The sequence below is a fragment of the Tachypleus tridentatus genome, chromosome 12, assembly GCF_004210375.1.
Source record: "Tachypleus tridentatus isolate NWPU-2018 chromosome 12, ASM421037v1, whole genome shotgun sequence".
In the NCBI taxonomy this organism is placed as follows: domain Eukaryota; kingdom Metazoa; phylum Arthropoda; class Merostomata; order Xiphosura; family Limulidae; genus Tachypleus; species Tachypleus tridentatus.
The window spans coordinates 75,930,955-75,958,738 of record NC_134836.1 but is presented as its reverse complement, the minus strand read 5'-3'; the positions used below and the strand labels follow the sequence as shown (position 1 = coordinate 75,958,738).

Here is a 27,784-nt window from a genome sequence, read left to right as displayed (position 1 = left end):
CATGACAATATATATTTGTAACATTCTTATTAGTAAACAGTAATATTATATCTATACATAATATCAGAATATTTAATGTACAAACTTACTCACAGGTAAATATTTATTATAAATATATTTTACTGAGTGATATCTAGAAGTATAGTAAGCTTGTGTAAATATCTTTGTTTCTCTCACATTGACCAAAAGCAGCAGTTTGTGTTTAAACACAAATTTAAAATATCAGTGATATAAAGTGAGCTAAGAGTTGATTAGTTATGTTATTTAAACCTAAAGCAAATATTTTATTTTGTAACTGATATAATAAAAACAAGTGCCTGTAAACTATAGTTTCTTCACTGTGCTTGCTTGCTGATAAATTTGAACAAAGTATTTAACTTTATTTTCTTATTCAAATAGTAATAATATTCTAATTGCACACCTTTGGTTGCACAATGTAGCCTCATCGAGTCCTGGTTCCGAAGGAGGAATCTAAAAAAGCAATGTTCAAGAAGTTCTGCGGCCTACTTTGTTAATCCTGATGGCATCGTTATGGTGGAACCTCTCAATGGATCCTACAGGTTTCCTACAGTTAACGCAGCTGAATATCTCGCCAACAAAATAAAAAATATAATTTCTTACTAGTGAAGCCTGGACGATCCGACCTTTAATGTTTGATACATTTAATACCTTGTCAGGAAATTAGTTAACGTTCCGTAAACAATTCACGAAGTTCAATCAGTCGAGTTGCATGTCTACAACAAAGATCTATTGGGTTTTATTTACTTCTTCATGTGTTGAACGTGGATCCAGGGTGCGATTTATTAAACTTAAATATAGTCTGCTGTTCTCGTGTATTGCGATTACATTGTTATTTGCTTAAATAAAAGTGTATTTTACAAATAAAAACCAATGAATGTAATGAACTTTATCATTTCGAGACACTTTAGCACCTGTTACCATGTTGATCATATTAAATAAAAGTGAAGTATAATCTTGTTTCCTCCTTTCCATGATGTATAATTATTACCTTGTTCCTTCCTTTCCATGAAGTATAAGTACAGTCTTGTGGCATCCTTTCTATGAAGGATAATTAGAACCTTGTTCCCTCCTTCCCATGAAGAATAAGTACAACCTTGTTCCACCCTTTCTCTTGCGCATGTGATAATGAAAAAGTACTATTAATATTTTCTTTCATTATGATTGTTTTGTACAAAGCTACACGTGGGTTATCTACACTAGCCTCTTCTCTAGTCCTACTCTAATAGAACAAAGAGATTTGATAGCCACAATTATAACGCACCCGCTGCTCCAAAGTTTGGAGAGTAACTTCGCTGCTATGAGACGATAGACATACTTAGATCAGTATGTTACCAGGAAGTTTTTACGTTTGTTTAGCAAAGAATGTTAAACGACAGATCAGATTCACTGATTATGGAAGTTATAATTTCTTACTAAATGGTGTAAAAACTAGTAGAGTACAAAAGTCTGATAGTGTTTACATTAAATAACTTTAAGATAATGCTTTCTTATCCCTCAAATTTAATGGATTTTGGCTTCGTTATTGATAGTTATTATACAAGTCAAACACTTATACATATCTTCCACGATTGTGTAAAACAGTTTGTCAGTAAGCAGTTTACATCAAATATTGAGTCTTTAAGGAACGGCAAGAAAATATAAAAATAGTATGTGTGAGAGTTTAGAAAATAAAGTTGAATCTGCAATGTTTTTAAACACCAATAAAAAAAAATTCACGAACAGATATTGTAACAGAAAAACATTTGAAATGAAACATGCACAGTGACAAGTTCAAACCTTTTTTAAATTTAGTGAATGTAGTTTTCATAAGCAACTGTTATTATGGATTTAGTCACGTAGAAACAACGTGACTAAGCCTGTTAAAGAATTTCTCAGCAAGGATTAGAATCCAACATTTTCCAATTTTCTTTGGTGTTGGAGTTTATTTTTCAGTATTTTAGACAAACTGTACGTATTACAATCGCTCCACCCAGTTTTATTTAATCTAAATTTCTTGAATCAGTATGTATAGTTTTCATATTAACCTATCAACTTTTATCCTGAAGGTTTAGGGTAAACTCCAATTAGGTTTCCCTAAATTATTGTTCTGATGTCTTCAGTAACAATCGTTAGTACTTTAAATACTGCAGGAAAAGACTAGTGCAGAAACTGTATTCAAAGGTATTATCATTATTATTAATATGTTAATATATTTGTTGCTTAAGTAACGATGATTGTTACCTGTATTAGTGATTGTTATCTAACATCAGAATAATTCTAGTGTTACGTTAGGGTGGAACCTCTGAATAGATTCAACAGGTTTCCTACAGTTAACGCGACTGAATATCTCGCCAACAAATTTAAAAAATACTTGTTATCAGTGAAGCCTGGACGATCTGACCTTTAAGATTTGATACATTATATACCTAGTCAGGAAATTAGTTAACGTTCCCTAAACAATACACCAAGATCACTCAATCGATTTCCATATGTACAACAAAGATCTATTGGGTTTTATTTAAACGTTTGTGTTGAACGTGGATACAAGGTGTCATTTATAAAATTTACGTATAGTTTGTTATTTCATGTATCGCGATTACATTATGTTATTTGCTTAAATAAAAGTGTATCTTACAAATATAAACCAATGAATGTACTTTGTTTATCATATCAAAAGACTTTAGCACCCGTAACAATGTTGATCATATCAAATGAGAGTTAAGTACAGTCTTGTGACGTCATGGAAATAATCGAAAAGTACTGTTAATATATATATTTTTTTCATTTTCTACTAAGCTACACATGGGCTATCTGCAATAGCCTCGTCTCTAGTGCTACTGCAATGAAACAAAGAGACTTAACAGCCACAATTATAACGCACCCACCGCTCCAAACTGCAGAGCGTGATTTTCCCGGAATAGGACGAGTTTGTTTTTGTTTGTTTTTTGGAATTTCGCACAAAGCTACTCGAGGGCTATCTGTGCTAGCCGTCCCTAATTTAGCAGTGTAAGACTAGAGGGAAGGCAGCTAGTCATCACCACTCACGGCCAACTCTTGGGCTACTCTTTTACCAACGAATAGTGGGATTGACCGTTACATTATACACCCCCACGGCTGGGAGGGTGAGCATGTTTAGCGTGACGCGGGCGAAAACCCGCGACCCTCGGATTACGAGTCGTACGCCTTACGCGCTTGGCCATGCCAGGCCGAATAGGACGAGTGTCATAGTTCCTATCCATAGCCCTGTAAAATAGCCAACGAGTTTTATGTCTGTTTAGCAAATAATATTAATAGACAGATCAAATTCACTGACTATGGAAGTTATAACTGGTGAAAAAACTAGTTCAACATAAATATCGTGTGGTGTTTATAATAAATGGCTTTACAATAATTCTTTATCCTCTCAAATTTTGTGGATTTTTGCTTCGTTATTGTATAAATATTAGGTTGAGGAATAATTCGTGAGCGTTTTAAATAATTTCATTCAAGCATTACATGCAAGACTATACAATACTTCAATGCATGAACACATTACACCCAAAACATTTATTATGATACGTTATTTCATGTAATACCTAGGTATATAGTATGCATTGTTTTAAACGAAATTGCCAGAAATTAAATGCGAAAAGCAGATGGTGTCGAAAATGCTCGATTTTGTCCACTTGACATTCCATTTAATGAGCTGAAAATGAGAGCAAAAATTAAAGACATATGAAAATCAAACACACCATCTATTAGAGCAAAAAAGTATCTACCAAATGACATGAAATATTTTGCGAAAGCGTTTCATTTATGAATATATTTTTTTAACTTGAAAAAACGCTCACGAATTATTCCTCAACCCAATACATTAATTCAAAATTTGTACATCTCTTCCATGTTTCTGTAAAGCAATTTGTTTATCAACGAGTGGTTTACATGAAATATTGTATCTTTAAGACATGGCAAGAAAATATGAAAATAGTGTATGTGAGAGTTTAGAAAATAAAGTTGAATCTGCAATGCTTTTAAACACCAATACAAAATCATATGAACAGATACTGTAACATAGAAACATGTTAAGATATTTTTATATATTACACCATTAATGCAAAATAATCTTGATTTAAGTCAAGTGAATAACCACTATTAAGATTCATTATGAATGTTTTCAGCCGAACATTACATTTTCAGCACGGGATACAGAAAAGCGGGTTTTATGAAAATTATTTCTTCTAATCAAATAACTAATTTCAGGAGGAAAAGGTTTTCTGAGAACCTCTGAACCTTCCAAGCCTCCAAACGACTGCTTTCATGGACTGATGGACACTATTACAAAACGTAAAATTTAGACCAACTTGACCATGGAGAAGACAGCATGTGCAGTGACAAGTTCAAACCTTTTCTTATATCTGGTGTATTTAACGTTTATTAGCAAATGTTATTATGATTTTTTTTTACGAATTTAGCTTTCGTAGTTTCTACGTGACTAAACCTGTTGAAAATTTTTCAGCAAGGATTAAAATCCAACATTATTCAGTTTTCTCAGGTATTGTAGTTTGTCTTTTCAGTATTTTGGACAGGAACTTTACGTACAACAGTGGTGCTACTCACAGTTTTGTTATTAACTTTAAAATACTTGAATTAGTATGTACATGTATAGTTTCCATATTAACCTAACACGTTTTATCCGGACACTTTAGGGTAAACTCCAGTTAGGTCTCTCTGAATTAATGTTCCATTCTTTAGCAAAAATCATTACTTTAAAAACTGTATAATCATAGTTGTACAAATGCTGTACTCTAAAGTAGAAATAAAAATATGTATTATTTATTTATTCTATTTATTGAATAATTATTGAAGTAATTAAGTAATTTATTGAAATTACTATATAATTTCAACTGTCGTGAAGCCGAACATGAGTTTTCTTACATTTCATCGAGTTACCACAGTTGTTCCATATACTTCTAAGCTCGTCCAATCATTTTTCGTATTTAGGCCTACTTGCAATACACGTCTACTGCTTCTCAAAGTACATACAGGCAGGTTCAATTACTTTCGAATTCTCTTTACGAAATGAACCATTCTTCCTATCTATTTGAACAACGTTAATCTCACTTTAACACACATTAACCTTTGGGGCTATATTAATCGTTAGGCCTACTTTCTCTGTCCAAATGTCTCTTTTAGGTGACATTTATTTGTTTCTTACGCGTACAGTCTTTGTCAGAGTGTACTTTTCCTGCTCATCTCGCACTATTTATAGATTTATTACTTATATGTTTGCTCTCTATATCCTCGAGATTAAGAAATTCACAACACATTAACACTCCTACGAAAAGTGGGGCCTAATAGGCCCCAGACCATTTCATTTAAATACAAAATTATTAGCCTAATACTAATAACCTTTCACGTTGCTCTGGGGCGTATACAAATTTATTAGCCTAATATTAATAACCTTTCAAGTTGCTCTGGGGCCTATTAGGCCCCACCTTCGTAGGAGTGTTAAATAATCTTGAAGTCAGTGAGTTACCAGCACAACGTAGGTCTCTTTCCGTGTTACGTAACTAAACTTATCATAAAATTTAATTTGAAATTATTGCTTCTCACTATCTTGTTATGAACAAAACTAAACAATCGTAAAATATTCATTCACAAAATAAGTAATAATATCTTTACTGAATGGATTTTGTTAAACGTAATGAGACCATCATTTTCAAATAAGATGCTGTGCATAATCGTAAATTACTTTAGTGCAATTGTAAGTGTTCTGAAATGGTAATTGTTTTGCAGTATCCTTCGAATGAATATACACGTTACATCTCTGATATTCTCTTCGGAAGAAAGAAAAGAATAAAAGCTAGCAATAAAGTCCTTTTTGCCAGCAATATGATAAGTTTCTTTTTTTTAATACTTTGTACCATATCAAAGTGTTCCTTAAAACATGAACATACTTCAGTGAATAAATCGTAAGAACCTCAGTAGTACCACGAATAAAGTAATGTTAATAAATTATAAGATACTCAAAAGTGTTACAAACACACTTTTGCGAATAAATCTTAAGATCATCAGTAGCATCATGAACAACTTTCCTGAATAATTCTTATCATGCCACTGGTTAAATTTTGTTCTGGCAAAGTGGTTTATATTGCAAGAAACCGACTTTCAATTCTCTTGGTGGACAGAGCATAGCCAGCTCTTCGTGTAGCTGTGAGATTAAATACAAATATCGTTAAATTTTGTTCACCTAGAACAACTAACTTATAATATTTATAATTTTAAGTTTGCAATCATATTTTATGTGTAACTATCAGTTTTGTTAAAATGTAGTTATTGGGAATAAGAGAATAATACTGCGTTGAGACTTGGCAAATAAGTTTCATAAGACATACAATAAAATATAAATCGCTACCAGGTTTGCTAATTACAGTCTTTTAATTAGATTTACAAATGACAAAGTGAACAACATCAATGATAGCTTGCATATTTAAGATAATTGCTCTAAACTTTTCTTCATGGAAAAGCAAAAACAAAACATAACTCTGACAGTTATAAATTAAATGTACTCACGTTTCTGAAACGTTTTGATATTTAAATTTACTTTTTCACTGATTAGTAAATTTAATCATGTCAAGTTCTTTAAGTAGTTGAACAGTAATGTTTAAACTCAGAGTAAGATTAACATGGGGTAGCTTATAGCTGAAACATTTTTGTCTGATCATTTAACTTTCACCTTTTCTTCATAAAAGTAGATATTTGAATACAAATTATTAATATGGAGTACGCATAAATCAACTGCCTGATGGATGGTTTTCATAAATATGTAGTCGGAATCTGAATCGAAGTTTCAAATGCATGCATGTTATATAGAATTTACAATGAACAAAATTTTTGTGTCAGTATATACAAATCTTGAATTTTTCGTACTTTTCCAAAGTTAATAATGAGTTACTTTATCCCGAATAGACATATCTATATATATTCAGTTTCATTAAATTTCCACCTGATTAATATTAACAGTTACAATTTAAGTTCCGTAATTTACTCACAGATGACGTGTTAGGTTGTGACCTTGTAACAGGGCAAAGCACAAGGTATGTCTGAGTAGGTTGTCATGTGGTATACATAACAGTGCTTGTACAAGTATGTTGTAGTTCGTTTATATTAATTATTTTTCCGTTCTGTAAAGTTTTCGTGTATTTTCACTTTGAATAATTGATTTGTAAGGTAATTGTTATTTTAGTTTTTATAGAATTCTGTTTTACTAAATATATTAATTTAAACATATTATTTTCCTCCATAATATATTCGTATTTAAATTTTGCTAACATTTAACCCATACTTTCACCAGCCATTGCGCCTAGCGTTACATGCTTTTTGTACTGGTCTTGGTGACAGTTTAAATTTAATGTCTGAAAAATATTTGTTTTGTTTTGGACTTTACTATTGTGTCCACATATTGTAAATTACTGCAGACTAACACTAATTAATTTGACCGTCATTGTTGGTTTGTGATATAACTGTGTAACTTATACCAAAAATATAATATCTTCACCTGTTTTGTTATATAACGTAAGTACATGTTGGTATTGGATGATTAATATAGGAGGAATTTATTACTTTTTAGTGACTGGAAAATAACGTAAATATATTATTGTATTGGATGATAGTTTTGTGTGCACGCGGTTGTGTCTAAAAATGACTGGTATGCCCCCCGGCTAGTACAGCGGTATGTCTACGGATTTACAATGCTAAAATCAGGGGTTCGATTCCTCTCGGTGGGCTCAGCAGATAGCCCCATGGGGCTTTGCTATAAAAAAAACACGACTGGTATGTGACCTTCCAATATGGCGGCACTGGTTAATGTGTATTGCCAACTTTTATATATTTATGGATGAATTTTAAATTTCTTAGTTTGTTAAATAATTATAAAACTGTTGCAATTATTAGTCCAACTGTGAGATTACTTGTTGCATTATTCTACAAATAATCATTACAGTGTCAGTGGGTTGTACTCAAAATGTACGGTTTCAGTATCGTTGTTCCCTGTTGCATAGCAGTGTGTCTTTAGACTTAGAACGCTGAAAATGGGGTTTCGATACCTGTAGTAGACAGAGCACAAATAACACTTTGTGTACCTTGTGCATAGTCACAAACAGACAGCAGACAGTATTGTTATCAATTTAATACATATATTTATGTCACAGAATCATTTTCCGAGGTAGTCCAAAATAATGTATTGGTTTCTTTTGCAACTGTTGAACAAAATTGTAGAAACTACATTTACTCCTGCTCTCCCCACAAAATAATCGATTACGTTTCTATTCTGATGAATTTTAAATTTAACAAGTTTTTCTCTTGTGTAGTTAAAAGCATAGTTTATTGTTTTGTTTTTTATAAGACCTGACTATTTTCATTTTATCCTCAGGTTTCATGATGACCGAAGAAGGTCGAAACGCTGTTCGCTCCTCTACTTAAAATTTTTCTCAACCCAAACGAGCCGTTTTTACATATATAAGCGCTATTCGTTACTAACTTCATCCCATGATAACAACGCACTTTTATAGTCTATAATCTATATAATAAATGGTTTTTTCAAGCTATGCTCCGCGGAGCCTTGGGTTCCGTCATAGTTATCTGGATCTCCGCTAGGAAATTCCAGAACACTAATATATTTTCCTAAAACTATAAAATTGATTCAGAATACGCTGTTCAAAAAAGTAAAAAATAAAACATATCGTTTATTGTAACATGTTTATCGCGTATTGGGCCTTTTAATATTTTATTCTGTCTAACGCCAGATGATTTTATTTAGCTTAGGAGTTCTCGAAGTGAAAGTGTTAATACAATTTCAATTAACTTCGACAGTGGAACCATTGGTTGAAAGTAGATATGGCTCCATCTCAAGATCGCATGCGTCATTGGAGATGCAAGATTGCCTAGTAATTTTCGTATGAAACCCTGGATAGTGATGCCAAATCTCGATTAGCGACTAAACCTGGAACAATATGAAACATGACGTCATAGCTAAAACTTGTCCATATTTGAAATATTGTGACGGAATTAGATGCAGTATCAATTGTTTCAATTTCAACGTATCTTTATATTATAAGAAGTATAATTATATTTATGACAATTATAATTAGTAATTGTTAGGTTAAGTTAAAACCGTTGTACTTGAATTAGACAAACTTGGTACCACTGAGCTCGACCGTGATGGCCATGTGGTTAAGGTACTCGGCTTGTAATCCGAGGGACGCGGGTTCAAGTTCCTATTACACCAAATATGCTTGCCCTTTTAGCAGCGGGGCGTTATGTGACAGTCAATCCCATTAATCATTGGTAAAGGAGTAGACCAAGAGTGAGTGGTGACTAGCTGCCTTCCCTCTAGTCTTACACTGCTAAATTAGGGAAGGCTAATGCAGATACCCCTCGTGTAACTTTGCGCGAAATTCAAAAAAATTAAAACAAAGAAACAAATGATCTCTGTGATGTCATGTTTCCTTTTATTTCATTTCGTTGGATATATTGACGCATGTCAGATCTAGCTAAATATTTTGTTATTTGGCTTGAAATTTTCTCTTAAAACAAAAAAAAATGTAAAAATAATAGCTTACTCTTTTCCTTTAGAAAAATATATTATTCTAGAGGCCTAGCCTTCTCTCACAAATATTTTTTTCAGACTTCGTTATGTCAACACTGATGATGAATAAATCATGATGATAAAACTCAAGTGTTTGAACGCGTTTTCATTAATAAGCTATTTTGTGTTCTTGAAAATACTTTAGAAGTGCCAAAGATATAAGAATACGTTTTTGAACAAATTAATAATTAATTGTCACCCTTATAATGGATAAGTGGCTGAATATCGGTAATAAATCTAATACAAGTAAAAATCTTCCTAGGTCTAGGCCTAATATGAATTCATTGGCGTTATCGTTGTGTGCAAGTACTTTAACGCAGAATGATGCAAGGAGTAGTGAAACAAGAAAGAAAAGAAAGTGTGCAGCGTTGTCCTGCTGAAAGATCCAGTCATTTCCACACAGGCAAAGGCCTTCAGTCAATAAGAATGCTCTCTCAAACATGCCAATATAGTTAGACGCCCCTGTATAACCTGATGCTCCATTGTTCCATGGAAGGAGAAAGCACCCCAGATCATGATGGAACATCCTCCACTGTGTCGCATAGAAAATGTTTCCGTTGGAATATCCTTATCGTGCCAGTAACGTTGGAAGCCATCTGGACCATTCAGATTAAAATTTTCCTCATCAGAGAGCAAAGCCTTTTTCCACTTTTCTACGTCTCATGTTTGGTGAATCTCAGCAAAGTTTAACCGAGCTGTTTCGTGGTGTGGAAGGAGGCGTGGCGTTTGAAGACGTTTACGGTTTTTAAAGCCTTTCTCTCGCAGATGACGTCTTATTGTTCTTGAGCTGCATTCTGCGTCCGTAAGGGCTTTAATCTGGTTCGATGATCGGCTGGTGTCTTGCCGAACAACCTGTCGAATCCTCCTGCTCAATGCCGATGAAATTTTCCTGGGGCCGACCACTTAAAATTCTCGTTCCGTGTCCCTCAGGGTTTTTTAAGCAATTTGCAACAGTAGTTTTACTACGCCCAATCTCACCAGCGATGGCATGTTGGTAGAGAGACCTTGCTTTTGCAGCTGGACATTTCTGCCACGTTTAAACTCTGTCAACTTTTCAGCCTTTGCCATGTTCTTACCCAATGTAACACAGGAGATGTCAGTGGGAGATGTTGATAATGCTACTGCTTGAACATAAATGACTAAATTTCGTTATGTGCTTACCGATTAACGCTTAGTTTCAGTGTGGTCATAAACTTTTTGACCAGCTAGTGTTTAGGCTAATTTCATAGTGTTCACATTTTCCTATTAAATGCTAAAAGGTTGTTTATTTTATTTTCCCTTTTCTTATTTTCATCTTTCGTAGCTCTACTCAAATAACTGGTTGAATCTAAAAACGCAAAATGCATATTTTTTATGTTCATTGGCCTTACGATTTTGGCCATTAGTGTAATTGATTTACAACAATTGGTTGTACTTCCATCCTCATTCAGAAAAATTACTGGGGATTCAAAATCCCTATGTTGACTCAACAACTACCAACGATTTGCCTTTGAAAGAGAAAGAACAGCTGATAGAAATTTCAACTGATTAAACCCTAAAACAAAATTTCAACACGAAGAAATTACACAATTTTGATTCAAATGGCCATGGAATGCCCTAAAATAAGTAACAGAGCTTTGAAAATTTTGATGCGTTTTCCAACAACGTATCCTTGTGAGCAAACATTTTCACTGTATACAGCTACAAAGACCAAATTTAGAAATACGCTAAATATTGAAAGTAATTTGCGCTTACAGGTAACAACCGTACTTCCAAATATTGAACTACTTTGTGAACAAAAGCAAGCCCATCCGACCCACTAATAAATAAATAAGTACACTGAACTTTTACTGATATAATTTTTGCAAGCAGAAATTTTAAACAGATATTTTAGTGTAATTTTTTATTAAGGCTCGAAATAATTATCTTCTTTCTGATGTGAAGCTCCGCAGATCTAAAAAGTTTGGGAACCCCTGATCAATACAAGAAATCTTTGTCCTTACAAAGTACGTGTGATTAGATAATTTACGAGAACTGATGTGGCTTCTCATCAAGTTGTCGACATCGAAGTAGTGGGTAACTATACACATGAGAATTATATGTGAATAATATAAAGATATATATTCTTTAAAATGTGATACACTAAACCAAGTAAACGTTTTTTAAAACGTGTTGTTTTTGTTGGTTTTTTTTGCTGGAGTACCAAGATTTGAAAAAAAAATTCAGACAAAGCGGTAAAATACAAATTCAAAAAATTGCTTGGTTTTTAAAAGGCTTAACTTCAATTAAATCTGATATTAAATACTAACCAGGAAAGGTTTTATGTCAGACAAGAAAAAAAATTATGAAAATTAGTGTCGGTGCTCAAGATGGAAAGTTGTGTTTTTGTTCTTTATAGCACGAAAGAAATTACATGAAGCTTGTTTCATTGGTGCTGAAAAAACTTGTGTCGATGTGATGAAAAACAAGAACTGTTTACATAAAATGTTAAGCCTAGAAAGTGTTGATACATTTCAAGAACAAACTGAAAAATAACTACCAATAAAAAGTTTTCGTTCTTAAAACTGATAAACATGTTTCTTCGCAAAGACATTTTGGAGTTCAAAGTTTTGTTTACTTTAATCGATTTCCCAATGTTTTATCAATCACTTCTTTGTGTCTCTAAATACACTGGTTAACGTGCTTACAGCTGTAATTGTTTAGTTGTATGTAACAGTTTCACACCACTTGCACCTTGAAGACAGAAATCGTTATACTCCAATTAAAATTAATAAATTTATCATTCTGATGTAGAGATTACAATATTTCGGGGCTGAAAACAATAATTATAAATTCATTCCACATGATAGAATTAAAATAGAAACATGACAAAGAAGTTTAGACATTATTGAATAAAAGAAAAAAACAGTTTGAACTTTTGGGCAACTGTATTTGTTAAAATCATAGACATACACGTTCACAATTATTACTGACAATCCGTAAATAAATCGTGCCCACTGCTTGTTGTTGCTGGTCATTTATATTCTTGTACAATAAAACCGGTACAACCCGGAAATATCAAAATTTTGAATCATTATCTCAAGATTTCTCTTATAAAATGCCCTCTACATGACGGAACCTGCGTAACGCGAACGGAAGACTATCTTTCACTTACATCATCTATCAACAAGTACGATTAGAACCCGAGAAAGGCTGAAAAATGTTTTTGATTGAATATTATTATTTTTTAAATATTAAAAAAAAATTTGTTTAATGAATAATTTTTAAATATTAATAAATTCTCGGACATTTTGTAAGTATTGGTTAAATATATTCTCTTTATTTTTCTGCCGTCATTATTTTTGCAGTTAAATTAGATTCAGGATGTATGGAAATATATTTGTCTTTAAGTGCAAAATTCAACTCAATAAATAATTCTCACGAAAAATAAATTATTATCTTTCCTAATTTTAAAATTTAGGGAAAAACATACCATGGTTAATAAGTAAAAGTAAAATCCGCGCTATTTCTAAATCTTTAGTATAATATTCTACAAAGTAAAAAAATTTCTTCTATGAACTTCTTTCCACGTGGTAAATAAAACATCCTTTCTGTTAATTAGAACGATTGATTATAAAAGTGTAATTTTCCTTTTGTTCTTCTCCAGCACTACAGTTTACTCTTTAGTAGTCTTACGAGTACGTTTGACCACTGTGTCTGTCTTTGGCAAGTTTGGTTTAGGCGTTCGACACATGATTCCAGGGTCGCGGGTTCGAATCCCCGTCGCACCAAACAAATTCGCCCTTTCAGCCGTGGTGGCGTTATAATGGTCAACTCCACTATTCTTTAGTAAAAGAGTAGCCCAAGAGTTGGCAGTGAATGGTGATGACTGGCTGTCTTCCGTCTAGTTTTACACTACAAAATTAAGGATGGCTAGCGCAGATAGCCCTCGTGTAGCTTTGAGCGAAATTCAAAACAACCAAACGAAGTGTCTACTCCTCTCTTCTGGTAACTCATTGATAATATAGAGGATTTATATTGCTAAAATTGGAGGTTCGATACCGTTAATAACATATAGCCCATTGTGTAGCTTTACTGTTAAATTCACCCTCTCTGCACCCCAGTGGCAACAGCGATATGTCTTCAGACTTGCAACGCTATGAACCGGTTTCAATATCCGTGATGCGAAGAGCAAAGACAGCCCATTGTGTAGCTTTGTATTTAATAATAAATTAGTTAAAAAGTATTATATTCCTGACTGCTCCATTAACATTAGATGTAACTGACGTTCTAGTCATGTTTATTTGTTGATGGGTAGGAAAGCTCTAGAGAAAACACAACACGAAGTTATAACAATAGATGTACACGTAAGGCAAGTTTAATTAAATATATATATTTACATTTTCCCGTCCCGAAAAATTACAATATGATGGCCTGTATTATGAGTTCTTACTTCAGCTAATAAGCAAATCTCACAGTAAACATCGGTACTATAATAAAATATGGGAAATTGTTGACTTCCATGTTCTGGATGAGAATGTGAATGTGTCTATGTGACTGATTACACGTCAGGTAAGTGTGTGCGTGATTAATTTTGGCATGCGGGCAGGTCAAACTGCACGTCATGACGTTTTAGTGAGTTACATAATAGATAATAAATAAAATTGTAAAATTATATAATTTTAAAGTTCTTCATTTATTTTTAAGAAATATTTTAAAATAATTTCAAATTCCCCTATAGGGAAAATTTGGATATTTGTTTTTGAGCAGACTCCCCCTTCTGTTCTTTTTTTCCATCTCCAGAAATTTACGAAATATAACATAAAGTATTCTTTGTAATTTCATCATCTGTATTCTGAAGCTATATTTTATATTATTCAGTCATGAGGGGCTAAATAGCAATCAATGAAAATTCAGAAACCACTTTCCACGCCTATCTCTACCATGCTCTAATTTATAATTTGCTAATAGATTTTTACGATACCAACTGTAATTAAATGTATAACCAATGAAAAGTCAAGATTTCAACTGATTCATTGCCATAGTCGTCATACCACCTGGGTTAACAGATAATTTACAACTTGGTTTGACGTGATAAAAAAAAAATTCCCAGCAGCACCCACTGGGAAGAATAGTTGAATTTGTAACTGCTCCAGTATCGTAGTTGGAGATGCTCGAGTACCTCCAAAGGCAATTTAATATCACCGGTACCTGTTACAGACAGTAAATGTAACGACGTTTATTCGCCCTCATGTTGAATGAAGACGCTTGACATGTTCATTTTTTATCTATATATCCGAAAATAGATCTTTCTCCTACAATGGAACATGTTCGGAAAGAAAACAATGATTTGCCAGAAACCCGACAAAAAATTTCAAAGAATTCCAAGAAGGCCAAAACAAAAGAATATAACGGTTAATATATTTCGCATATACATTTCAAGCAGCACATGAGACTTATGGCGTCATTTGTAAAAGGTCTATAGCTGAATTAAATAGAATATTGAACTTGCTTCAACAATCTTCAAAAGAATAGCGTGCTCTTCATGATGTATGACAGGAAAAAGTAGCCGATAATCTTAATACTGTAAAGAGTTTCGACTCAATAAGCAAAAACGGGTAATACATAGATAATACCGGTCACAATGTTCACCAAAAAATAGTACGTTGTGATCGATCTTCACACATGATAATCGACAACCAAATAAAAAATAAGAAAATAATTGTTCAGGTCTAAGAAAACAAAGAGCGCTTTTCGTATAAATGAAAGTGGTACAGCAAGTATAAGTAATAATGAAATAGCTGTGCATGTACAAATGATAATGAAATAGTCATGTACGTGGAAACAGTTTGTTTGTTTGTTTGTTTTTAGAATTTCGCGTAAAGCTACTTGATGGCTATCTGCGCTAGCCGTCCCTAATTTAGCAGTGTAAGATTAGAGGAAAGGCACGTAGTCATCACCACCCACCGCCAACTCTTGGGATACTTTTTTACAAACGAATAGTGGGATTGATCGTCTCATTACAACGCCCCCGTGGCTGAAGGAAGAGCATGTTTGGTGTACGGGGATTCGAACCTGCGAACCTGAGCTTACGAGTCGAGTGCCTTAACCCACCTGGTCATGCTGACCCGTTGACGTTGATGGAGACGTATTTATTGAAATATGGAAATATGTAAAGTTTGGAACTAATACAAATACACAGAACTCCTCTGAAGAGTCCTTAGAATATCTTCTCAGCTAGTGTCAGAGCAAGCTCGGCAAAACAAACCTGTTTAAATAGTGCCAGTCACGAAAAGAGTTGATTGAAGCAACAACAATGATCCAAATATTTTATATGAATCAGACAATTAATTTTAAAAACACCTTTTTCACGTCTATAAATACAACTTTGTAAATCATACTTATGCAGTTGTGTATTACAGTTTTAAACTGTTTCTCTCCTTTAAACAAAATCTACTAAGCTCATTTATCGTTAATACATTTCCAGTCACGCTTATACACTCGTGCACCAGGTTTTTCACATTTTCAGCGCTCTTTGCAATAGTAAGTTTACACTAAGAGTATTTCTGTAACCTCAGAATATTGGGTTGAACAAACAAAATATTCTCAATGAAAATGTACATTCTGGCCAATCACCGATAACGTTAACTGTTATTGGACACTAACATTGGCGTGATAACAACATACTCTTAGAGATGTAACATCAGCTTATTTGTCTCTAAACCGAACGATAAATCTGTTTCATTACGTAGTGATTCGAGACTTCAGCAGAACTGATGATTTCTATTCCAGTTGTCGACATCGAAGCTGTGGGTAAGTCCGTGAACTTGAAAATTACAATAAATATAAAATAAGCTTTACACATGATGAAAATAGAAGAATATGTGTTTTTAAAATGTCGTACAACAAAGTATCAGACCGTAAAGAAATTAGACATTTCTAAAATCGTGTTTTTTGCTGAAATATCTCAAGTAAGAAATAAAACCTAAACAATGTAGGACAATACAAATTGTGTCATAAGAACTACTTGGTTTCTGATAGGCTTAACTTCAAATAAATCTGATGTCTGGTGTGTCTTTTCATTGAAAAAAAAAATTATGTAAATCATTCCTGGTGCTCAAGATGGAAGATTGTGTTTCTGAACTTAATAGAACGAAAAAATTACATGAAGCTTGTTTCATTGGTGCTGAGAAAACTTGTGTCGATATAATGAAAAACAAGAACTGTTTACATTAAATGTTAAGCCTAGAAAGTGTTGATACATTTCAAGAACAAACTGAAAAATAACTACTAACAAAAAGTTCGCGTTCTTAAAACTGATAAAGATGTTTCTTCGCAAAGACATTTTGGAGTTCAAAGTTTTGTTTACTTTAATCGATTTCCCAATGTTTTATCAATCACTTCTTTGTGTCTCCAAATACACTGGTTAACGTGCTTACAGCTGTACTTGTTCAGTTACACTATTTCCACCTTGAAGACAAAAATCGTTATGCTCCAATAAAAGCTAATAAATTTATCATTCTGATATAGAGATTACAATATTTCGGGGCTGAAAACAACAACAATTATAAATTCATTCCGCATGATAAACTTAAAATAGAAACATGTCAAAGAAGTTTAGACATTATTGAATAAAAGAAAAAACATCAATTTGTGGAAACTGTACGTGTTAAAATCGTAAACAATTATTACTGACAACCCGTAAGGAAATCGTGCCCAGTGCTTATTGTTGCTGGTCATCTGTATTCTTATATTTCCTTAGTGTTTCTCATCTGAGATTCGTAAAACATGTTCGCTGACATCCACTTTGTCACACTCAAAAATTAAAATCACTCAAAAATAACGCTCACATAAATACGTGAATTATATTATTTAATATTTCCAAATCTGATTTCACTGCACTTCAATGAGTCATCGGAAAGGCTTGTAGCGCTAAAACCCTTGACGAACACAACACAAATAGCCAACTATGTAGCTTAGAATTATGTAACATGTTGTATTTTTATTCTATAATTTTATCGTCAAAACTACAGCTACTCATTTGGTTATCTGTTCTGTACCCACTATGGAAAGTCAAACTCTGTATGTCAAGTTTATAAACATTTTAAACTTGATGTTTAGTCAGCTTCGAGCATGTTATTGTAAACTAGCCAAGACATAATTTACAGGACCGATGTAATACAAAGTTAAACAACTATTATTTCCACTATGTCTGTCAAATCCACTATAACACATTTTTCACTAATTTAACTAATATATGAATGGTAATTGGTAGGCTTACTAATTGTAAATCGAAATCAGATTTGACATCTATATAATACTGTTTCGTGAAGTACTCGGGTCTTTGAATGATTTGGTGAAAAGTACTAACTTTTCTCTGTGCGGGAAACGTGATGGTCAGGTGGTCGGGGGTTCGATACTCAACAACAAAAATTCACCCGTTCACTCGTGTGAGCGTCATTAAGCCACTCTCAATCCCACCATTTGTTGGTAAAGGAGTAGCCCAAGAGTTTGCAGTAGGTGGTCATGACTAGCTGTCTTCCCTCTTGTCTTTCACTTCTAAAGTAAGGACGACTAGCCCAGACAGTCCTCGGGTAGTTTTGCGAGAATTAAAAATTATATCTAGACGCTGCAATATTTCAAAGTTGAGTACAGCAGTTTAAAAGTATGGATTACATAAAACATACAAATGCGCTGGAAGATATTTTATAAATGACTATTCTTCGTTTGTTTAATTTAACGAAAAGTTACTTGAGTCCTATATGCTCTAGAAATTCTAAATTTGAAGTAATATACTAGAGGAAAAACAACTGTAAATGCCACCCACCACTAGCTCTTGAACTACTCTGGAGTTTATTTTCAGTGAGTACAAACCCCAGACGTTATGGCCATTTACTCTCTCATTCGTCAACATGAGTTTACAGATATCACCAAATCGGTTCATTTAACCAATACTGCTTTTCTTGTGTCCCAGCTGTACTGATGAGTTCCGTATTGAGCGAAATGTGTCGGCGTTAATGGGCATTGGAAATATATCTTTATTGGAATAATTTTATTCGCTCTTTTACTCCTTAAATCGATAAGTGCCTCAGCAAAGAATCCAGTGTTAAATATATGATAAAAGTAACACTATCTTGTAACAAGTATAATTTTGCTTCTCTAACTTCGAAAATGCGTTCACACCGACCCAGTTGCTGTAATTAAACATATTGTTTTTTTACAGGGTTGAAACAATCTGGTCAGCCGAGTAATGAAGCATTCCGTAAAGTGGCGTCAGAAATTCACCAAGCTTTCTCACAAATTGGTTTTGTTTACCTTGTAAACCATGGGATATCACAAGAACTAGTATGTCGTGCTCTTTTAATTACTTGTTTTTCTCCAATTTTCATTTTGTTAAGATTGAGATAGGAAGTTTACAAAAAACGACAGAACAACATGTAGTTGTATATATCTTTTCTGTTTTCTAGTTTTCCGCCATTTTCCAGAAGTCCAGAAAGTTTTTTCTACTTCCTCTTGAAGTAAAAGAAAAATACAAAAGACTTCCAAATCATTACGATGGCTACCTTAGTTCAGATAAAGAAATGTAGGTAGAAGATTAAAACATAGAAAATATCCTTGTAGTTAATGTAAATTTATTTTGTTATTTTCCCCCAATATATTTCATAAAATCACAATAAAATTTTAACAATAATCATTTTGTTTATAAAGATTTATCTTTGTAAGTGAAGAAGTGGAACTCCTGATAAATGAAAGTCTATCTTACAAAAGTTCATCAGATATTCCTTAGTGCTGATTTATCTACTTTTTGATTTCATCTATTTAGATCAATGTTCTTAAACAATCGCGACGCAATATAATCATTTCTGTACTACTACCCCTTCGTTAGAAAGAAGCCAAAAAATCAAACCGTTCAAATAGTATGGAACTAGATCCTGGTTCTCTGATCCTCCCGACCCAGCATGGCAAGGTGGTTAAGGCACTCGACTCGTAATCTGAGGGTCGTGGGATTGAATCCCTGTCACACCACACATGCTCGCCCTTTCAGCCGTGGGGGGTGATATTATGTGTCGGTCAATCCCACTATTCGTTGGTAAGAGTAGCCCAAAAGTTGGCGGTGGGTGGTGATGACTAGCTGCCATCCCTATAGTTTTACACTGCTAAATTAGGGAGGGCTAGCTTAGATTGCCCTTGTGTACCTTTGCGCGAAATTCAAAAAACCAAATTATTCCTACCAATATTATTAATACATAAAAAATGACAACCACAGATTGAAATGAATGGAGCACTCTTTCAGATTGCTACATCTGCAAAATGTTTAGGATTTACATTTGACTCAAAACTAACGTGGGTAAACCACAGAAGTGACATAAGAACAAAAATTTGGCGAAGAACAAACTATGCTAGAAAACTAACTGGTAAAACCAGTGTAGCAACAGCAGATAACATCATAAAAATATATAAAACGTACATTAGTCCTGTCAATAATTATGCAGCCCCTGCATGGATAAATGTAAGTAAAAAAAAACTACTTCAAACAAAACAACAAACAATACAAAATACATTACTTACAACAGCTTATAAAGTACTCAGAACAACATTATCAGAATTCATGTATAAATACGCGCACATAGCAAATAGACTCCTACATAGTACAATGAATTATTTTGACAGAAATTGGAGAAAAAAATGAACTAGTAAGCGAACTACACAGGAAGTGTATACATGATGAGGATAGACCTAAACACCTTTTCCCAGTGAATATATATTTTCTAAATAAAGAGAAAAGGTAATCTATAAACTAAACTACACATTAGTTTATTGGTTAATTACTAAACTTTGAAAGAGTTTTTTAATGTAAATCTTTTATAGTTAATACCTATGTAGTGAAAGTGCAAATAATCATGGAACTATAAAGAAAAATGATTTTTGCACCAAGTGTATGTGTAGATAGTGCATGGACATTGCCCTGAATGGGGGCTGAGTTGGTACGGGTTACGGTAGCCCTCGTGTGCAGTGTATAAATACACTTGACAATTGTAAAAACAAATATAAGGGAAGTAGGAGAGGTCGACGAAACATGACCCTCCTGGGTATATAAACATCAATACCCAAATACCTATGAGAGAGAGAGAGAAAATATCACTAACAACAAATGTCCTCTGTTGGTTGTTAGCAAAACTCTACTTATTTTAAACATTCCACAGTTGTTAAAAAACATCAACCACCCACTACGCTCAAATAGATATTTTGATAACGGAAAGAATAAAAACGATAAAAGAAAGTGACGAAGATACAAAATAGGTTATTTGAATTAGTTATTAAAATAAATATTTTTATATTCATTTCTATTGTACCTGGTCTCTAAAGTATAATAACAGATACCAAATATTTTTCTAATATTTTCATTTGTTGGAAAGCATGCTTCCAAAACGTACACACACACACAGTTTCTACACTGTCTGTGTATTTGGTTCTTATTCGCCCTGTTTTGATAAGGCTACTATTTGTATTAAGTATACTGAGCAGTGTATATTATAGTGTTGTGTACCTTGTCCTCTAGACTGCGATTCTTCTCCCTAAATAATTACGTGAAACAGTTATATTCACTTTCATAGAAAATGTACGTCTTGGTACAAAGTTCCTCCAACCTCAGTTTCTTTTTCACCTTCGACACTTTTACATGTTACCTTTTGAGTCCATTACAATAAAAGTGATCGACTTTCACTATCACCTCGTACATTGAAGTATATTTACCAAGAATAACAAACTTCGCCCTTCACAAACACTCATCTTTTGTACCAATTCTGATTATACATAAACACAGGAGCGAAACAAGACCACTTCTTCACCTTGGTTGTGTATGGAGATTCATAGAACTTCTATTTATATTTACAAAACAAATTTACCAATTATTACCTCTGTTTAATTAACCAAGTAACTAAATGTCTCCTGACTCCTAAAAGTTAACAACCTCTGTGTTTCTTTCATCATTTAGTCTCCAAACGGGAATTCAAAAAGAAATAAAAGAAACTTATGGAATAGTGAACAGTGAATGTATCTTTCCATCTGACCAAGATACTCCCGGATTCAAAGAAACTTGTCTTGACTTCCTCGAGGCGTGCGTGAACCTGTGTCGCCGTTTTTTGGTGGTTCTTGCTTTATCTTTAGGTAACATTTTGACTTCCATTTAGAGATGAGAATTATTTGTCAGTAGTATTTCTCCGATTATTTAACTAATATTACTAGGATAATGTCTGGTACAATATCATGTGTAAACAGATTTAACACATATTAGTACAGTTTGTTGATTTAGATGTTTGTCTCATCCCCACCCTCACCTGAAAATATTTCTTTGGGCTCCCGTTTCTGTTAATTCAACAACTTTTAGATCACGTATTGTTTACAATATGTATTAATTTGTACATAATCAATTTATTGTTATAACATTACCAATTTAAAACAATATGAATTCTCAACAATATAGAAATCATTTTTTCACACTGACTTACAGATTAGTAATGGTATAGATAGGCTGTAAATGTTGTGTTCAGTGGAAGAACAATATTTTTACATACCCTTGTTTGTTTCTCTTCATTTTATGTTTTTGTTTCTCTTCATTTTATGTTTTTGTTTCTCTTCATTTTATGTTTTTGTTTCTTGAATGTTCTCTTCCTATGAAGTATTTTAGATTTATTAGAATTATGGTATTAAAAGAAAAAGACTCACTTGCTATAAATTAAAATTATAGATTAAATTCATTATCTCGGTGTAATAAGTGTGTTTAATTTTCCTTTATAACTGAATGTTTTTGCTGCCCAGACCTCGCAGAAGACTTTTTCTTGAAGAGACACCAAGAACTCACAAAGTGCAAAGAAAATGCATCAACATTAAAACTGCTGTACTACCCTCCTGTAACAGATGTGACTTGCCTTACAACGACTGTTCGTTGCGGTGAACATTCTGTCTTTGGAACGGTGACATTTTTGTTTCAAGATAATGTTGGTGGTCTGGAGGTAATGATAAAATTAATGTATGTAAATGAGTAAATTAAAAAAAAAATTTCATTACGAATTTCGAAAGTACATTAAACCGAAACGTCTACTGTTAACCTAAATAGTTTTAAAATAATTGGACATTAGAATCTTAATGTAACAGAATGTTTAGATAACTGTACAGTAATTACACAGTTTAGAAAGTTTGTTTAATGTTGTATAATATATAAAAAAATTATAAGTGCATGTAAAAAATAAATTTTGATGAAAGCTATAAAACTAAGTTATATTACATTAAACCAAATTACAAACATTAGTTTATGTTTACTATTCGAAAGTAAGTTATTATTTAATTATAAGGAATTAATTCGTTACGAATTGAACCATTAGAGGATAACAGTAGTTTTATAAAATGATTTTTTGGAATTTTGAATAACATACAGATGGTGGTGATCAAACCACCAAAAAAATTAAAACTTATATGGATGAAAATTCCAAAGAAACCCTACAATTGAAATTGGACAACGATTTACTAAAACGTTCTTTGTTTTATTTTTTATTTTTTACTGTTTGCAACATATGGATTTGGATAAGCCAATGGTACGTCTTCTTTTCTGTATACAGTTTCGGACCTTTGACGCAGCACTTTAACTGTTATCTTACCCTTCTCCCATTAGCAAAGATTGGACAACCTTGTCAACTCGTATTGACTACATGTTGAGTGATATTAAATCTAGAGTATATATAAATTATCTAGAAGCTTTGTTTCAAGATGTTTTATCACAAGTTTCAATACATTTTTTTAAATTTAAACAATCATAGTTTTTGATAAGTTATCCAACGATGTATGTTGTTTTTAAATTGAGTGTTCAAACCCTTGCATCATACTTGAATGAGTCGATTAATTAGAGGAGACGTTGTTATCACGCAGAGGACGATTATCTTCCCAGCTAGTGTTTTTGTTTGTCGCAATTTTTGTTATAATTAATATTAAAATGATTAAGGTTTCACAGATTTAACCACACTTAAGGTTCCATCTGATTTGTACTTTAGTTTTCCTTGAGTATCAAATTTATTACTAACACACTTATTATTATTATTATTATTTAGTATACGTGTGTGAGTGTATCGTTTAGAAACAATTAAAAATCGCGTTATGTATATCGTATAATTTCACATGAAAGATTAGAGTTTATAAATCCTGAATTTTTATATTTCAGGTAAAAACAAAATCAGGAGAATGGATACCTGCTACGCCACTCGGGGGAGCCATTTTGGTGAACGTTGGAGAGTTTTGGAGATGTGGAGTGAAGGAGTATATTCAGCCACGGTAAGTGATAACTTGTGAATGGAACAACTTAGCTGCGCTATCTATTAATCGCAATTGTAGTTAAATCTGAGATTATATATTTGTAACATTCTCACTAATAAACAGTAATATATAGTACAATATCGTTCATATGAATGTTACACGTAATATTTTGTGTGTGTATTTGTCTACATAATTCTGTACACATTATTTTATTTACGTCTAAATATTTATTAGGAACATGTTACACTGAGTAACATCTATAATTATACATATTTTGTTTGTTTATCGTTAAACACAAAGGTACTCAATAGGCTCTCTGTGCTCTGCCCTCAGCTGTTATCCAAACTCGATTTGTAGCTTTATAAGTCCAGTGAGTTACCGGGATGCAATTTTACAGATAATCTGAGTAAATAGCTTTGTTCTATCGCGATTTAACTTTAACATAATGCAGGAGATTATCGGATTTAAATATAGATTTAAAACGTAAGCTATTAAATCAACTAAAATCACATTATATTATTTAACCCTAAAGTAAATATTTACTTTGTTGCTCATAAAATGGTATTCATAATCGTTATAACAAAATAAATAGAAAAAGAGCTTTGAAACCGTTATTTTTTATTTATTTCTAGATAAGTATGTACTAACCATTTAAATTTTATTGATTCATTAATTGATATAGTATTAATATTCTAATTGCATATCTATGGTTTACACTTTGTAGTCTCATCGAGTGCTGGTGCCGAAGGAGGAATCTAAAATGCAATGTTCAAGAAGTTCTGTGACCTACTTTGTTCATCCTGATAACATCGTTATGGTGGAACCTCTCAATGGATCCAACAGGTTTCCTAGAGTTAACGCGGCTGAATATCTCGTCAACAAATTTAAAAAAATACTTGAGTCGTTCTAGTGAAGCCTGGACGATCTGTTCTTTAAAGTTTCATGCTTTTAATGTCAGTCAGAAAATTACTTAACGTTTCCCAAACAATACACCAAGTTCAGTCAGTCGGGTTGCATGTGTGCAACAAAGTTCTATTGGATTTTATTCGTTAGTTTATGTGTAGAACGTGGATGCGGGGTGTGACTTATCAAATTTATATACATAAAATGCATTACTTCCTTGAAGAAACGGTATATTTTCCATTAAGGTTACCTTCTATTGTATAGATAATTCTAGGGACTGGAAATAAATTTCCTCCATGATAACCTTCTAAGTAAATAACCTTTTCAAAATAAATACATTTTTAACTGGCAAGTCTTTGAAAGATTATTTTTGTTGTTCAGATGACCGTGTCAAGGAAACTAGTGGACCAATTGTGAAACAAAGTATATGGACCACCGGTATGTGAACCAATCAATTAATGAGGAGGTGTGTGTTGTAATCCATCTTTGTGGAAGACAACGTACACTTCCGTGTACTGTATGATAATGGTATCATGATAACTGTTGATAAATAAACAGACATCCAAGACTACATTCCAGCAGGATACTGCAGTTTATATTCTGCATGGTCAGGTTTCCATGTCAAGGTTCTCTTAACACCAAAAGTGACGTTTGATGCACTTGTTATATTGGCATTCAAAGAATATTTACACATAGTTTATACGTGGATGTACACACAAATAGATTCACGAATAAATTTCTTGTAAACCATGAATAAGAAATTAGATGAATAAACTTCATATATTCAGAAGAAAATTAAAATTTTCTTTCGTTATGTACTGTTTATTGTTATTTATGTATTGCGATTATATTTGCTTAAATAAAAATTGAATGTGTACAACAGAGATCTAGTGCGTTTTTACTTACAAGTTTCTGTGTTGAACGTGGATACAAGGTGTGATTTATGATATTTACGTATAGTTTGTTATTCTCATGTATCTCGATTACATTATGTTATTTGCTTAAATAAAAGTGTATTTTACAAATAAAAACCAATAGATGTACTTTGTCTTTCATATCAAGACTTTAGCATCTATGACAATATTGATCATATTAAATAAGAGTTAGGTATAGTCTTGTGGCGTCCTTTCCATGAATGGTAAGTAGAGTCTTGTTCTATCCTTTCCAAAAAATCTCCGTCATGTCAAACATGCTGGCTCTTTCATCCGTGGGGTCGTTATAATGTGACGGTTAATTTCGTTATTCGTTGGTACAAGAGTAGCCCAAGAGTTGGCGGTGGGTGGTGATGACTAGCTGCTTTCACTCTAGACTTACACAAAGGTACCCAATAGGCGCTCTGTGCTCTGCCCGCAGCTGTTACCCAAACCCGATTTGTAGCTTTATAAGTCCAGTGATTTACCGTTGAGTTACCGGGAGGCAGTTTTACAGATAATCAGATAATTGGTTATCTGCGCCTGTGCTCTGCCCAAAATGAGTGTGTAAACCCGGTTTGTACCGTTGTAAGTCCGCAAATGTGCCGCTGTGCCACTGCAGGAGAGGAGTCATCTGTAAATGTAATTTATCGGAATTCTTTTTTTTTAACAAACTTCAGATAAAATTAAGAAAAACATTACAGAATGAAACATAAAGACTGAAAAATGTGTGTTTCTTTCTTTTAAAACACTAGTCTCTAAGATTATATATAAAAAATACATCAAAGTCATCAAGCTAGCCCAAATGAACAAGTCTTAAGTATAATATTCTACAAAGTAAACAAATTTATACTGTGAACTTTTTTCCACCTGGTAAATTAAAACATCCATTCTATGAATTAGAACGATTGATTATAAAAGTGTAATTTGCCTTTTGTTCTTCTCCAGCACTACAGTTTACTCTTTACCAGTCTTACGAGTACGTTTGACCACTCTGTCTGTTCTTGGCCAGATGGGTTAAGGCGTTCGACTCAGGGTCGCGGGTTCGAATCCCCATTGCACCAAACATGTTGGCCCTTTCAGCCTTGGGGGAGTTATAATGTGACGGTCAATCTCACTATTCTTTGGTAAAAGAGTAACCCAAGAGTTGGCGGTGGTCGGTGATGACTGCCTTCCCTCTAGTCTTACACTACAAAATTAAGGATGGCTAGCGCAGATAGCCCTTGTGTAGTTTTGCGCGAAATTCAAAACAAGCAAACAAACTGTCTTCTCCTCTCTTCTGATAACTCAGTAATAATATAGAGGGTTCATATTGCTAAAATTCGGGGTTTGATACCGAAAATAACTCTCTGCACCCAGGTGGCAACAGCGATATGTCTTCCGATTTGCAACGCTATGAACAGGTTTTCGATATCCGTGGTGGGAAGAGCAAAGATAACCCATTGTGTAGCTTTGTGTTTAATAATAAACTAGGTAAAAAGTATTATATTACTGACTGCTCCATTAACATCAGATGTAACTGACGTTTTAGTCATGTTTATTTGTTGATGGGTAGGAAAGCTCGAGAGAAAACCCAACACGAAGTTATAATAATAGATGTACAAGTTTAATTAAATATATATGTTTAAATTTTCCCGTCCCGAAAAATTACAATATGATGGCCTGTAGTTATGAGTTATTACTTCAGCTAATAAGCAAATCTCACAGTAAACATCAGTACTATAATAAAATATGGGAAATTGTTGACTTCCATGTTCTGGATGAGAATGTGAATGTGTCTATGTGACTGATTATTCGTTAGGTAAGTGCGTGCGTGATTAACTTATATAATTTTAAAGTTCTTCATTTTATAAAATACAATTTCAAAACAATTTCAAATTCCCCTAGCGGGATAATTTGGATATTTGTTCTTGAGCATACTTCCCTGTGTTATTGTTTTTTTTTGTTTTTTTTCATCTCTAGAAATTTATGAAATATAACATAACATATTCTTTGTAATTTCCTCATCTATATTCTGAAGCTATATTTTATATTATTCAGTCATGTGGGGCTAAAAAGCAATCAATGAAAATTCAAAAACCAC

At 33.1% G+C, this 27,784-nt stretch overlaps 1 protein-coding gene across 2 annotated transcripts; it reads left to right on the top strand.

The window, feature by feature from the left end:
* Positions 1-7,146: 7,146 nt before the first annotated feature.
* Positions 7,147-25,825, top strand: LOC143233665 (uncharacterized). 2 transcript variants are annotated; one of them, XM_076470148.1, is made up of 9 exons: positions 7,147-7,209; positions 11,549-11,680; positions 16,336-16,396; positions 18,807-18,928; positions 19,051-19,166; positions 21,579-21,751; positions 22,403-22,596; positions 23,796-23,905; positions 24,612-25,825. In XM_076470148.1, exons 3-9 carry the CDS (start codon positions 16,360-16,362, stop codon positions 24,670-24,672), a joined length of 813 nt encoding a protein of 270 aa, XP_076326263.1. In that variant the 5' UTR covers positions 7,147-7,209; positions 11,549-11,680; positions 16,336-16,359; the 3' UTR covers positions 24,673-25,825. The 2 variants fall into 2 exon arrangements, with proteins under 2 accessions (XP_076326263.1, XP_076326262.1); XM_076470147.1 differs by lacking the exons at positions 7,147-7,209; positions 11,549-11,680 and having other exon boundaries at positions 16,263-16,396.
* Positions 25,826-27,784: the final 1,959 nt, after the last annotated feature.